Source organism: Triticum urartu, chromosome 1A, assembly GCF_056163025.1.
Source record: "Triticum urartu cultivar PI428250 chromosome 1A, HENAU_Tu73, whole genome shotgun sequence".
Taxonomy (NCBI): domain Eukaryota; kingdom Viridiplantae; phylum Streptophyta; class Magnoliopsida; order Poales; family Poaceae; genus Triticum; species Triticum urartu.
Window position 1 is genome coordinate 581,292,326 of NC_141873.1, and position 15,680 is coordinate 581,308,005.

The following is a 15,680-nucleotide window of genomic DNA, read 5'->3' on the forward strand; positions in this document are numbered from 1 at the left end:
GTATACATAGGCTTCAGCTGAACCCATGCGCATTTCGAAGTATACGTAGCTGTTGTCTCAACTCAGAAGTTCCTGAACTTCGGAACTTCCACTAGCGCCAGTATCGTTCTATTTTTCAAGGCACTCATCAAAGCGCATTTTGACCTTCTATTTTTCACCCCGGTATCAGGTACTATGTTTGGTCAGACTGCTTGGAGGCAGTATCCATGGTGATGAGCACCGGGAGCAACTTATCTAAATACTCTTGTCTGATCAGAGAGGTAAAACTTAGCACGGGGGAACGTGACTCTTCTATTACTCATATTCGTCGTACAGATAATGGTGCTGGTCATGCTACGGCAAACTTTGGTAGAGGCAGGGTCGAATCATGGTTCATTGGTTTGGCTTGGTTCGGTCCCAATTGAGGTCTTAGATAGTATTTTCTTACGAGATTGTAATCCCTAATTCTAAGTAATAAAAGAGTTATTTCACACCACAAAAAAAACAACTTCCAGCTATATTTGTTAGGACGAAAGTAAGAACAAATAAAGGTTCCCCTTGTGTGCTAAAGATACCTTTCACTACAGGAACGAGTGTCTATCACCATGAATGGAAACATGCACCTATCACTCGGAAATATCAAGGCGCTTCCTCTAGCAATTTCATGTGTTTTTCCCCAATATATTTCTAACATGATTGCTGAGTAACACGCTCTGTACGAACCTTCTCTAAATTTGAAACTTTCAGATACTATCACAATATGTGTGGTGTGCTTGCAAGGCATATTCAAATTTCAGATTATCTCTTCTCTTCCAATGAAAATAGATGTGTTGACTTTTGCAATCTCATATCTAAAATATGAGCATCAAACTTTCAATGAACTTCGTCTTCTCGTATGGAATTTGCCCATCACGATGGATCATGCGGCAACCTTCCACACCACTCTGTAAAACGACTAAAACTCTCCTCTACCGGTTTAACTTCTCGCAAATGAGGAGCTTGGTAGCATCGTTTTCACGGACGATGTAGTACATCAATAGGAAAAATCATTTTTGTGTACAATGCTGGCTTCACGGCGAATCAAATCTGGTAAATTGGGGTAATTAATGCCCCAGACGGTGACCTGCCATTGTTGACAAAAATAAAACACCAACCACTTATGTGGTACTACGACGGGAAACTCGGCCATGACCTTCCTACCTTTTTGTATGGTGTCCGGGCATGGATCCATACAGAGTAACCCAGAAAAAATATGTGCACGAATCTTAAATTGGAATCAACGGCCAAAAATCAACTGAGCCAGAAGTAATTTTCAGGCAACTTACATATAGCTAAAGTGAGAAAGAAAATAGTCTTAGAACTAAGTATCTTTATTTCAAGAAGAAAACCATCGGACATCTCGGCTTCAGGAAATACCACCAAATGATCTCCCCGTCGCATCAAAGTACCATTCGTTTCCTCCTTTTTGTCCATCTCCACTATTCAAAATCTGCGCATAAGTCTAAAATGTTGAAAGTCAAAATCAATCAAGAAGCAGAAACGTCAAAACCACCCGCAAAGCCAACCAACCACGGGCTAATCAATAAATTGCCCACGCCATCATAATACCATGCCTGCATCTACAAGCGATTTTTGAACAACTCTAATCATCGCACCGAAGGGGATTGAACCTCATGGATTCGACTACTCCATTGTGTTGTATCCAATGCTCTCTAGATATGTACCCGATGATACCCGATTCAAGAAGAAGAGGAGATGAAGAAGAAGAGAAAATAAAAAAGATGGAGGTCGCCGATCATACGGAACATCTAAGCTTGCCACTTGGATAAAGTGGCCGCGTTCCAAATCTGTTGGGAACAATAACATTTTAGTATCTTTGCTTAGCGAGCCAAAAGTCCACCGGGAAAAGACCGTCCTGCCCCGGGGGCCCAAAATATCAAAAGGGGGAGAGATTTCCCTGGCCGGTGGCGCACACACGAAGCCTGGCCATTTCCATTTCTACCCCCCTCGCGCCCACCACGACGGCGAGCCGACCACGTTCCCCTCCGCCGCCGCCGCCGCCCTGACCGCCCGCCGCTCCTACGCCGTGTCCCGGCCCGCAGGCCGTCCTCTCCTCCTCCTCCTCGTTCCCCCGGTTCGCCCACCTACCAACCCGGGCCCCGATCCGCGCGGAGGGGGGAGGAAATGGCGGTGGTCCTCGCGTGGCTCAACGCCAGGGTCGTCGACCCCCTGCTGCAGGTCATCCAGAGGTGAGGCCCCAGGCGCCCGGCTCTAGTTTCTGTTTCATCTGGTCGCCGGTTTCATCGCTTCTGCTTTGGTGGTTGGCCGGTGCAGGGGCGCGGAGCCGAAGCAGCTGGCCTTCTCCGCCGCGCTCGGCGTCACCATCGGGGTCTTCCCCATCTGCGGTACGTACGTGGTTGCTGCTGAATCCCCTACCTCTCGTCGACCAAAATTTATCTGCGGTTAGCCGGGTCCAGATTCGATTGCCCCATACGCATGGCGTGTCGGCGCAGCAATACAGTACAGTACAATAGGATCCGATGTGTGCGTGTGCGTGTGCGGCCATAGTTGAGGAGAGCACGGCTCAGTTCCTGGGAAACACACGGCTGCACGCCACCATGCTGCCATGAGCCGTTCATTTACATCTCCAGGACTCCAAGCGATGGCTCTCCATTCAGATGTACTCGGTGTTTTGGCTCTTGTGGTCTCATAACTGAATTGTGCGCGTCCTGTCTCCCTACCTTGTTGCCGTCAACATAGTTGGGTTTAAGATTTTACAGAGCTGAAATGTCACACAGAAAACACCTGACAAATTACATCTAGTGGCTTAGGAAGACCCTCTTCCAAGTTGTTGAGGTTCAGCGTTAGTCTGATGGCGCTGGTGTGCCGTGCGCCGTGCAGTTATTGTAGGTGTTTTAATGGTATTGCTAATATTTCCTCACTAGTTTTTCTTAAAGCAACTTGATGTAACCTGACCCTTCATGATTGCAGGGACCACTGTTATTATCGGTGGACTTGCTGTGGCCATGTTGGGAGCTCGTTGCAATGCCGTTACTGTCATGGTTCTCAATTTAGCTGCTACTCCTCTTGAGCTAAGGTAACACACGCACTCAGTATTAAACACAATAAATCAAATTCCATTTTCTGGATTCTTTTATAAGAATAGTTGCTGCTTCTATGTCAAACTTTATATCTAGAAATAGTTGTCGGTTCCGAGTCGATCTTCATTTGTTGATTCCATACCAAGCTTTATGTATAGGAATAGTTGTTTGTCCGCTGCCCTGCCAAAAGATACAGACTTAAGCTCTGTACCACTAAACTATGCTGTTTCACTTAAATACCACTCAAACTTTGTTCTGTCATTTTCATCCACTTAAGGCCAATTTTTTGTTCTCTGTGCTATCATTTACCCTTTTTAAAAACAAATCGCATTCAATCACCTTATATATAAAAGTGATGGTGTACAAGACTCCACATAGCTCAAGCTGTGCTCACAAGTCATAACAGGGCAAATTCTTCTGCTCATAAGTCTCAGGTTCCTTGTTCATAGGACTTACTTTTATTATAAGTAACATGCATTAGAGTGCTGATATCCCAAATCCGCTTTGTCTATTATGCTACTTGAAAAAAAGTGGCTGGTGTTAATGCATATGCTGTCACTAGTTGCCAGGTATGATGGTCTTGTAAAAACAGATATCCTTTTCATGACTTGTTTAATGCTGAACAAAGATCTTCAGTAGACTAATGTATTTCCTTAGTTTGGCTTTACAGTTGCATTGTGATAGACGTTTCAATCTAAATGATTATATATAATTGGGGGTAAATATCATGCCAAAATGGGCTATTTTGTAAGGAAACAGTGGGAGGCTATCTCCAGGGACTTGTTTCTTTTTTAGCAGGGTTTGATCTTTGAAATTTTGCAGGGCATACAACTTGCACCCTCCTCTGTTAATATTTATTTAAAAATTTGGAAAGTTTGTTCCGAACGGTCACTGATTTGTTGCATTTTCACTCCCGTTGTAGCTAGTGCAGCAATTTTAAGCTATGAGCAATCATGTTTTAATTTATTTAGAGCTACCAATGAACTTTCATTTCACCGGATCCTCCCTATCTTGTTTCAATGCATTTGGCAGTGTCGTTTCCTGATTATGTTTTCCTCAGCTTGATCATTCCTTTCTTACGTTTGGGAGAAATAGTCACGGGCGGTGAGCACTTCCCCTTGACATCTGATGCATTCAAGATGGTCCTCACAGGCCACGCCTCAAAGGACGTGCTACTCAGCATTTTTCACGCGGTTAGTAAAATTGCTTCGGCCATCAAGTTTATCTCATCCATAAGAAATGAGCATTGTGTCGTCTTGTTCTCTGAAAACAGTACCATGACTGTTGCCGTTGTTGAATGAATACAGATTCTTGGCTGGATGGTTGCTGCACCGTTTGTGATGGCTGGGCTGTACACCTTGTCCGTCCCTTGTTTCAAGTACTTGGTCGGCAGGTTTGGCGTCATCCCTTCGAGCCCCAGGACGCCGATGAAAGCGGTATAATGTAGCTGTTTCCCCCTAAAGCAACTTTATTACGTTTCTGAAGCCGTGTGCGTGAATTCCTTATATTGCCCGATTGAGATGGCCCGGCCATCCTAACTTCTGAACTCCGGCGCATAACTTCTGAACACCTTATATACTCGTTGAGCTGAGGTGGTGTAATTCTCAATATATTTTTAAGTTGTAGCAAATCTTTCCCTTTTTTTCTTCTTACGAACAAGTGTGCGACCCGATTCACCTGTTTCAAAACTGATGATATTTATTCATTCATTACTTTGGAAACTATGGCCTGTTCATTCCGTTTGAGACATGTTTCTGTTTATCTCTCCTAGGTTTTGCTTTGCCCAAATGAATCCCAATCCGAATCCGAAAATGGGGCAGTACCATTGCTCGTCCACGCCGACTGATCTTGTGGTGCGTGTCATCTGGACATCATCAGCCATTCTCACCTGCATTTGTGTCTCATGGCACCATGTTATGTAAACTGTGGGCATGTTGTGTTGTCTTCTTATCTGATTGTATTGTGTTAACTGCTGTTATGTGCTCCCGTTAGGGGCTGCTCGCGTATTCTCGCGTAGCTGTAGGCTGATATGTATGTATATATAAAGGTAACGAGTGTTGTGTATGATGCTATCTCTAATACGTACGATACAGCAACATGGAACATCTGCAATGCACAGGAGTTTGGACGAGCCTGACTTGCGTCTCTGAAGCTGTTCCATGTTGCACGCTATTCTGGAGCAATAACCGCGCCATGACTACATTGCGCATTCTGGAGCAACAACCATGCTTTGAGAGCTCGTGCTTCATCGATCGGTCGGTTCTTCGAAAACATGTAAATCCTCTGAGCAACTCGCCGTTAAGAAAGTCATTCTGCATAAGTATGTGAGATAGAATGCCATAGGAAGAAGATGGTGAACAGTGGTCAATTATAACACTAAAAATAATGGAGGTCTTCTGGGCCTTATGGACGGTTTGATCATGAGGCTAGATTCTCCTGCTCCCATATCATGAGCAACAGTTTTAAGCCTTTTTAGAGATTTCAATATGGACTACATATGGAGCAAAATGAGTAAATCTACACTCTAAAATATTGTCTATATACATCCATATGTAGTCCATAATGAAATCTACACTCTAAAATATGTCTATATACTACATATTGCTTTCATTTCACATGAAGATTGTTTCTCAAACTCTCCTGCAAAGTAATTCCATGATGGAAATCATTTAACTTTTATCACCTCCAACTTCTCATTGTGCAGTAACTTGCACTAAAGCAAGAAAGAACAAATAATTTGGCCACCAATTACAGAGCCCAAATGCAAAACCTCATTTGAACATGCTGCAGCAAACTTGCTCCAAGAGCTTTTCTTCAGCTGCCTCTTCTCACTTTGTCAGCAAAGGGCATTAGGAGTGGGTGGGTGCAACAAAAATCATCTATTCCATAGCACATACTGATCTGAAATATATATAGCAACATGGACATACATACAAGACTAGTGTTGGTTTACTTGTTGATCCAAAATCATGTAGTCCGATCGCCGACCAACAACACACGATCCCCATATCAAACACACGACCATCGGTCGATTCATACCAATAAGGTATTAATTTGTGCATCAAGAAGCGCTAGTTTTTTGAACAGATAGTGGCTACGGCGACATTACGCATTCGAAACATAACTGAAGAAATAGCTATGAGGAGGGGAGGGGAGAGTCTCTATTGCTACCAGTACCAAGTACCAACAGATATCTTGATACAGCTTATGCGCTAAGAGCATGTATGCCTGTCGACACATATATAATAGGGTTCAGGAACCATGTTCGATCGATCACCAGTAGTCGCCGCACGAGCACTTGCCCTCCTTGAAATGGTGGAACCGCTTGTTGTCCCTCACGATGAGCTCCCGCCCCACGATCCTCGACATGATCTTGATGGCGTTGTGGCAGTCCCCGCAGATCCTGAGGTTCTTGATGATGCGCAGCGGGGTCCTGGCCGGGGTGCTGATCAGGCCGTAGGCGATGGCCAGCCGCTCGCTGTGGTACAGCAGCGCCTGCTCCTTGGCCTCCTGGTCAATGTCGTGGAGCACGTACCTCGTGTCGGGGACGTAGCGCTGCTCGTTCACCACCTTCTTCTCGATCTTGGGCGGCAGCCTGTACTCCCCCAGCTTGTTCCTCCCGTCGAGCATGTTGATCCCGAGCCGCCGCTTCGGGGGAGGGGTCGGGAGCTTCTTGAGGTTGGCCTTGGAGGGGTCGAGCGAGACCAGCAGCTCCTCCGCCCGGTCCTCGAGGTCAATGTCGCCGTTCATGCGCGCCAGGTTCAGGAGCGACTCCCAGATCATGGCATTGGGTTCGAAAGGCAGCTTCTCGATGTACTCCACGGCCTCGTTGAGGTGCCCCGACTTGCCCAGCACCTCGATGATCCCGACGTAGTGCTCCATGCCGGGCTCGATGCCGTGGTCCCGGGACATGGCGTCGAAGTAGAGGAAGGCCTCCTCGATGGCCTCCGAGTTGGCGCACGCGTCGAGCACGAGCACGAAGGTGCGGGCGGTGGGCGCCATGCCGCACCGCTTCATCTCCTCGAAGAGCTGCAGCGCGGCGTCCCCGAGCCCGTTGCCGGCGTAGCCCTCGATCATGAGGTGCCAGGAGGCCATGTCCCGGTCAGGCATGTGGTCGAACGTCCTGCGGGCGTGCGTCATGTTGCCGCACCGGCCGTACATCTCAAGGAACCGGTTGTTGACCTGGAGGTCGGCCCGGAAGGGCGACCGGAGCAGGTAGTCGTGCACCTTGCGGAGCTCCTCGAGAAGCTTCGGGGTGGAGCAGGCGCCGGCGAGCTCGTAGAAGGACGCGGCGTCGGCGCGCGCCCCCTTCTCGAGCAGCTCCACCGCCTCCTTGGCCCGCCCCTCCCTGCACAGCGCGATCAGCTTCTCCGGCCCCGCCGCGGGCTCGGGCGCTGGCGGTGGCCCCTGCTGATGCTGATGCTGCTGCTGGAGGTAACTGCTCTTCGGCGGGGGAGGACCCTGCTGCTGCTGCCGCTGCGGGGACGGGGCGGGAGGCGGTGGCCCGTAGCCGTGGCGCGGCGGGGGAGGGGGAGGCCCCTGCCGCTGCTGCTGCTGCTGCTGCTGCTGCGGGTAGTGATTGCTCCACGGCGGGATAGGATCCAGCTGCTGCTGGGACGGGGGCGGGGCCGGAGGAGGCGGCCCATAGCCGTGGCGCGGCGGGTAGTCGTTCCTCGGCGGGGGCGGAGGAGGCCCCTGCCGCTGCGGCGGGTAGTCGTTCCGCAGCGGGGGAGGAGGCGGCTGCTGGTAGTAGTTGTTGGGCGGCGGGGGAGGCGGGTGGCCCTGCGGTGACCACTGGGGAGGAGGGGATCCGGGGGGAGGCGGGCCCCAGTGCTGCTGCGGTGGGTGGTGGTGGCCCTGGCTGGGGACGGCGGCGGCGGCGGAGGGGTGGTAGGCGTGGGACGAGGAGATGGCGCGGGCGGGGGTGAGGAGGTGGAGGAGCGAGCGGGACCTGGAGGAGGCGAACGCGACGGAGCGCAGCGGCCCGGCGGCCCGGTGGATGGCGGCGGCGGCGGCGGCGGCCATGGCGGAGGCGAGGGGCGGAGAATGGGGATTCTGGTGGGGGAGAAACCGTACGGGGTTTATGCGAGCCCGGACGGATGAGATATTTCCGGGCTCGCAAATGGGCCGTGCGTTTGCGTGAGCCTCATTGGGCCTGTACCGCCGTCTCAGCGCGTGACTGCAAGGCTTTACTCCCCTCAACAAAGTGTTTTTCTTTCTCTCAAAACAAATAACAAATTCTTTTTCTTTCTAAAATTTAGATTTATTTTTTTCCTAAAAATTGCTTTTTTTGCATAACTCCACATGATCATTTTTTAGGATAACTCCACTTCAGGTCATTAAAAATTGCATGAACACCATACTAAGTACTAGTAGTATTTAGAAAGTTTATGAACAATAAGTTCCAAAAAAATAGAAAAATCTGAATTTTTGTGTGGCAAACTTTAAAGAATGTTTGGAGTGCATGCAAAAAATTCATCACAAGATCACATCGGTGCAAGGCGTAGTAAAGAAAACAAAATCGATACTCTGAAGATGTTACTTTCAAACGCATTTTGGAGCTCTGGTTTTGTTATTTTTGCCACGACTTGCTTGCTCCAATGTGATTTCGTGATGTTTGCATGCACTTCAAACATTTCTTAAAGATTGTGAAAAAAAAAGAATTTTTTTTATTTTTTTTCTATTTTGCTGTTCATGGCAGGAGCATTTGAGCTCGAGATAAGAAGAATTCTTTCAAAGTGTATTATTTTATACAAATGTCAACAACAAAAAGTTATCTTCAGCCAAGTCTATAGGAAACACTACTCAATATTTAATGTTGCAAAAAAATGGGGAAGTATATTTGATGATGAATCTAACGATACAAACCCGGTATTGTGGAAGTTGGTATTATTTTCTACAAATTTGGAGACCTCAATACGAAAAAAAAACATTTTCTTTAGGTTTCAAAGAATTCTGAAAAAAAACACATACATATGGATATATTTTACTTGTCTGCAAGGTTTCATGGCATTTATATACGAGCTATGCAAAAATAACAAAAATCACGTATTTCTAGCATATGTATTATTCACTATAAAAGTGAATGTTTTTTTTTACAAATCAGATCAGAACATATTTCATGATGAATTTTACACACATCTAGCATGCATCTATAAGTATTTATACACCCTTTGTTCCTAGATACAAGATGTACTTCTTGCATTTAGAAACAGAAACAATATTTATTTTCAGATTTTTAAAAACTTAAAACAGTTATTATTATTTTGAGTTTTTGGAAATTTCAGGCTCCATGAAGCCTGAGAGCGAAAAATCCACTTGCGAATATATGAAGCATAGTGGAAAAATGAAGCGAAAAAGGAAGTTCAATAATACAATCTTAATACCCTAAAAATCTTAATAGGTTTATTTATTGTTCAAAGAGATACCCTAGACAAAGAAAACAGAAAAGAAACGAGGAAACAATCTGTACAGGGTGCCGAAAGGAAGCTAGAACAAAGGTCTCAGTCTCAGGGGATGATGATCACGCATGATCAATCAGCACTGCTCTTTCTCTACCGCCTACAATGCAAAATGAAGCGCAATGCAATGTCCTACAGGAAATGCTCATGCTATCTCTACTACCCTCGGCCGGAGCCGAGTTCTCGGGGACGCCCTCGTTCGTCGACGCCGATCTTCATGGCTGGAACCTCGCCGAGGGCCCCGAGTCGCCGCTCACCTCGAACTCGCTCGAGCTCGCCTTGGACTCGGCGTCTGCGTTGCCACCGGCATGGCCGCCCCTCCGGCTCCTCCGGTCCTTCATTATAAGATCAGAACAAAACATTCAGGTATATGGTCGGGAAATGGTAGAAAATGGCATTGAGAGAGGAGCAGTGGGTAAGGTGGTGTAACCTCCCGTGATGGGACATCCTCTGCCTCAAGCATCCGGACTACATGGCCCATAGTGGGTCTCTTCTCGGAATCCGGGTCGACGCACCTCAGCGCCACTAGGAGGGCGCGCTTGAGAGCACGGATGGTCGGCTTTACCTCCATGTCGCAGTCCACCACCTCGTCGGCTCTCTTTGTGCCGACCATCATTTTGAGCCACTCCACCAGATGCACCTGCACGGCATTCATGTCATAGTTTGATCAACACATACATTCCCAGCGGCCAACAGGTAACACAACAGAAAAAATTTAGTTGCCAAGTAACAGAAATGGGACTAGGTTTAAATGATGTTTATTTTGCTGTTGAAACAAAATGGGCACTCGAATAGTATGGGCTACTACTGAGCAAGCATGATACACTTGAGATAGTAGAATATATGCTCACCTCATTGGCCGGCCGACCATAGTCGACAGGATCCCTCCCAGTCACTGCTTCCAGTAGCAGCACGCCGAAACTGTAGACATCGCTCTTCTCGTTTAACAGACCTGTGTTGGCATATTCAGGAGCAACATACCTGAAACGACGGCAGCATAAAAGTTCAGTGCTCCTACAAAGCTAACTGCTTTTATTGACGAAGAACAAAATCTTCTAACATTTAAAATCTCCTGCTGTATGTGAATATCAAACATTTCCATGACTACAGCCAGGTAATTATAAATTACAAAAACAACAGTGGCATACCCGAAAGTTCCCATAACTCGAGTTGTGATATGGCTCTTCCCAGCACCCAACATCTTGGCCAATCCAAAATCAGAAAGCTTCCCATTGAAATCCTCATCAATTAGGATATTGCTTGATTTGATATCACGGTGCACAACCTTTGGCTCTATGGCTTCATGTAGATAAGCAAGCCTGCATATCATTTAGTTTGATATAATGTCTTGCCCAACTAAAAGTGTGCATAATGAAATGTGCAAAGAGATGAATGACTTGATTCTTACGCTTTAGCAATTCCAAGAATGATTTTCATTCGAGCTTCCCAGGTAAGAACACCATGCTGCCGCATGGCGCCGTGAATCCACTGCTCTAAGTTTCCGTTGTTCACATACTCATACACAAGCATCCTGGAGCAAAAGTAAGTTTAACAAAGGGATGGAAGATGAAATAAGTCACAGACAATATGCTGCACACAAAGCAGGTAGATTTCCACAACGTACATTCACCATGAAAATTTAAACACACAGAGCTGAATCTTCATGGAGGAAACATAACAAACACTGTTCTCATAGAAACCGCAAACTGCTGATGTACTACAGACTATCTTATATTATATCATATATGTACTGAAATAGGAAACTAGAACAGAGCATGACACTGGTATGTTCAATTTATCATGAAGTGGAAAACAAAAATATATTGCTGTCAATGATACCGACATGAAACAATTCTCAGATCCCTACCATAAATATGTCGGATGTTTGTCAAAGGGAGACTGTAAATTGTAAGATGTCAGAAAAAAGATGATTTTCCTGTTTCTGTAGCCAGATAGTCTAATACGAAGTACATATTAAATAAACGAAAAAAATAGCGAACCATATCCAAGTTGTAGAGAACCAAAACCTGGGTGGCGGGGATGTACACCCGCACCTTTCCACCAACTTAGCTAAGCACGCTGCCTAATATGTTCTCAAATAACTACTGGAATATTAAAAAATTAACATATGTGTACATTGTATTAGCTGATTAAATTTCACATGCTTGAAGAAGACATCACTGACCATTAGAGGATTGATAATTAGATTATCTAAAAGCACCTCTGTTTCTGCAAGAAATTTCCTATAATGATGGCGATTTAACCAGCACTGGTTCTACCAAGCTAGCCGTGACAACTTAGGCGAATAGTAGCAGACTGAATTGTAATTAAAGATCCATTTGGTGCCACAGTTTGCCAACCTAGTACTGTGGAGGAAATGCTTGATTCTGATGACACGTGTCCAGGCCTATTACAGAGAGCAACCGTCTCGGCCAATAAGCCGTTCATGTTACCAATTCATCTCTATCTATCTACAGTCTTCCAAGCATGCCACCATTGATCTTTAATAGTTTTGATATGCTTGGGCCATTTAAACACTTGTAAAGTTATGACAGGACTCTTCTTATCAGTTTTTTTTTTGAGAGCACAATATTCCCCCAAGTTCAACGATGTTGACTGGAAAAGGTTTTACAACATGCCCTCACACTAACTCTGTTAAGAGGGGCAGCTGTGACTGTTCCATTATGGTGTTTGTAAGCAGGACAGCAGAGAGTATTGTAGCGCTGACGAACAAGAAATTGAATCAAGCTACAAATGTTTGACAGTTCCACGAAGAAAAAAAATGTTTGAAATGATATATACTTCATATTTTGTGGTGAAGAATTAATGACTGATCGACTCTAGTGTGCAAGTGAACATAAATCAGTAGCCATTTGATGTAAACAAATATTACTGCACAAATGAAACTAGCCATCCATTGTTGCAGGTGAACGAAAATAGCTAACCTGTGGATTCCTTCAACACAATATCCCAGCAGACGGACCAAATTTTTATGCCTGACATGGCCAATAGCCTCAACTTCAACCCTGAACTCCTTTTCTGCCTGCCCCCTGCAGTGCCATATGAAAACACAATCAGTATGGTGACATCACACAGAACAAGTTTTTGTAAAGAAAATGTGACCCTCAAGGACCAAATCTAATCCAGAGTTCCTTACATGTTATTCAGTAGCTTTTTTATTGCTACATCAGTCCCATTTATGAGTCGACCACGGTAAACCACCCCATATCCACCCTCTCCAATGATGTTCTCCTTAGAAAAACGATTCGTCGAATGCTCCAAATCCCTCAGAGTGAACCAATGGCCCCAACCCAAGTGCGAAAATTCCGGGAGACCAACAAGAGGAGATGCGGAGACGGTCGCATACTGAGAATATTGCCTCCTAGCGTTGCCTGAGCTGCCTTCATCGCCAGAGTAAGCACTACCAGCCCTATCGCATTGGTAGGCCGAGCTGCACTGGCTCAAATTATCAGCATCACTCGACTTTGTCCTGACCAAGTGTCCCAGCATTTTCCCGGAATCTTTGTCATGAGGCTTCTCCTGCACCGTCAACGTGTGGCTTTCTTGCACTTGGTAGTTCTCAACAACAGGATGTTGGCGCACTTCATCCACTGCAATCTCCTTAGATACATCGGGGATTTGAGATACTGGGATCTTATCAGCAGACTTCTTCGGCTTCCTCCGGTAAATGGACCAGAAGCACATGAAACCCAGTATACAGAAGATTACCACCCAGATGCTGATGCCAATCACTATCCACAGCCTCAGGCCAAACGGTGGCGTCTTGGATGACAGCTCTGCACGTAGGCTTTCGGCTGTTACCATCTCTGTTTTGGAGCAGCCTGCACACCAGGATCAGTAATGCAGTGTTAGCCTAGCATCCACTCAACCGGAAGAAATATAATACCATTAACCAAGGTGGCAATTCATTGAACACAGCAAGCAAACTGAGGCTAATATGACAAAATTGCATACACTTCATTAAACAGAACAGAGAAGATAAGCTGGGATTAATATGAGAACATGGCATACACTTCATTGAACACAGCAAGCAAGACAAGCTGAGATTAATATGAGAACATCGCATACACTTCATTGAACACAGTAAGAAAGACAAAAGGAGATTAATATCAGAACATGGCAGTACACTTCATTGAACACAGCAAGAAAGACAAGCTGAGATTAATGTCAGAACATGACATACACTTCATTGAACACAGTAAGAAAGACAAAAGGAGATTAATACGAGAACATTACATGGCAATACACTTGATTGAACAAAGCAAGAAAGACAACTTAAGATTAATATCAGAACATGGCAACATACTTCATTGAATAGAGCAAGGAAAACGAGCTGGGATTAATACCAGAAGGTGCCATAAACTTCATTGGAGTTGGGATGAAAAGGTGCATTACGTTGGAAGCATACTACTTATCTGAATGAGGACAACATAAATACAGCACTAATAAGAACAGAAAGCAGGTGTGTCCACTGAAGTTTATGGCAGTCATTATTCACCACAAATATCAAAAGGGGAGGGAGAAATGGGAAGGAAGAACATGAGGCGCAATTTCCATGTGAGGCGAATTAATTAGAGGAGCAAGCAAAGCATTGATGAGGAATCGTCTGTTCCTCGACGACTACCTGCCCCTTCCCAAGATGAACACTACTAGCAGACACAGCGCCAACATTTACAACTAACTGTGAACTCCTGGAAGCTCAAGGCCACAGCCAGATCAAGAACCTGGGGAGTGGGAGCGAATGGGGCAAGAACCGGCAAGAACGAAGCGAATCGCGCATATCCCCGTCAAATCAAAGCTTTCCCCTTGGGCCTCCGTTGCAAAAGAAAAGATTCGGCGCTTTCTTCCTCGCTACCCGGGGAAAGAATCCAATCGAATCGAGCCAAATCAATCTCATAAGCCCTTCCGGACGCATTGGATCAAAGGTACCACTAGGATCCAGTAACCAAGAACCCACCAGCGCGCCATGGACGCCTACGGCGGCGCAGCTTCCGAGCAGAGGCCCCGCACCCAATGCGAACGGACCAGACGGGGAAGAGGGGAGAGAGCGATGAGGAGGAGACGGGGAGATCACCTACGGAGCGAGAAACCCCTGGCGGCCGCCTCAAGCTTCCTCTAGGGTTCTTTGAGCAGCAGCACCAACCAACCACCCCCGCTGTCGCTATCTGCGTCGCCTCACTCACTCACTGCCTTACTGCCGCCGGCTCGAGCTGCTGCGGCGCCTCCGGCCGGCGACTAGCTCAGCTGCGCCGCGTCGGCGTGGAGGGGGAGGCGCATCAATGTGGGACGGATTGGGAGGGAGGGAGGGGGAGCAAGCGGCATTAAAGTTTGGGTCACTCGAGTGAGAGCGCAGAAGCGGAAGGAAACAGCTGTAAAAAGAATGGAGGGGAGAGGGGAGGAAATCCGCCGTTTTCCGCTTTGCTACGTGCACCCCGTGATTGGGGGGGGGGGGGGGGGGGGGGGTGTGCGTGGGGCTGAGGTTGTTTGCGATGATGATTAGTGTACCGTGTACTCGTAGCTTCATGATGATGCCAAAATTGTTTGTTGATGCTTCTTGTTTTGATGAGGGTGCGGCCAGGTGTGGAATTGACCGGATTATGCAACTAACCCGACTTTTTAGAAAAAGGGATAGGTGAGAGAGGATCAGGTGGGAGGTCGAAACCCTAGTCGCCGTCCCCGTCTGCTCCCCCTCTCGCCGTCGCCGGGCATGTTGTTGGGGGCAAAGCTCATGTGGACACGGTGGCGGGGAGGTCTGCTATGGGATGTCGAAGGAGGTGTGCTTGTGTGGCGGTGTTCGCCAAGCGGTGCTCGACGGGCGGTGTTGGTGATCCAGCACTGCGGTCTTCAATGGCGGTCCGACTTGGCTAGGTCATCGCAGAAGAGGGAGTCGGCGCGCGGTCCTGGACGAGGGCGAGCTCGACATCAGACCTAAACTTGTCATGCAGCAGTATGGGTGAATTTCTTTTCTTCATGTTTTCTTTAGGAAGTCTTTGAGTTTGGTAGGGGACGGCAAGGCGGTGTTCTTGTCTCATTGCACAAATAATGTTCTTGCCGCTCTTTCCTTGTTTCGTTGGTGTGCTTGTCGTCGGGGGAGGGCGTGTGCAGCCATGTCTTTGGC

General features: G+C 46.9%; 2 protein-coding genes across 3 annotated transcripts; one reads left to right on the plus strand and one right to left on the minus strand.

Annotated features, from left to right (window-relative positions):
• The first annotated feature begins 1,927 nt into the window (after positions 1-1,927).
• Positions 1,928-5,144, plus strand: LOC125532030 (uncharacterized). The gene is made up of 6 exons (XM_048696202.2): positions 1,928-2,228; positions 2,314-2,384; positions 2,971-3,076; positions 4,141-4,273; positions 4,388-4,516; positions 4,852-5,144. The coding sequence occupies exons 1-6, from the start codon at positions 2,164-2,166 to the stop codon at positions 4,924-4,926; spliced, it is 579 nt and encodes a 192-aa protein (XP_048552159.2). The 5' UTR covers positions 1,928-2,163; the 3' UTR covers positions 4,927-5,144.
• Positions 5,145-6,087: 943 nt separating this feature from the next.
• On the minus strand, positions 6,088-14,941 carry LOC125532010 (putative receptor-like protein kinase At2g42960). Of its 2 annotated transcripts, XM_048696194.2 has the most exons (9): positions 14,637-14,941; positions 12,699-13,383; positions 12,487-12,591; positions 10,950-11,072; positions 10,690-10,860; positions 10,393-10,522; positions 9,972-10,181; positions 9,799-9,876; positions 6,088-7,505 (listed from the first exon to the last, which is right to left on the minus strand). In XM_048696194.2, the coding sequence occupies exons 2-9, from the start codon at positions 13,364-13,366 to the stop codon at positions 6,354-6,356; spliced, it is 2,637 nt and encodes an 878-aa protein (XP_048552151.2). In that variant the 5' UTR covers positions 13,367-13,383; positions 14,637-14,941; the 3' UTR covers positions 6,088-6,353. The 2 variants fall into 2 exon arrangements, with proteins under 2 accessions (XP_048552151.2, XP_048552148.1); XM_048696191.2 differs by lacking the exon at positions 6,088-7,505 and having other exon boundaries at positions 9,428-9,876; positions 14,641-14,927.
• Positions 14,942-15,680: the final 739 nt, after the last annotated feature.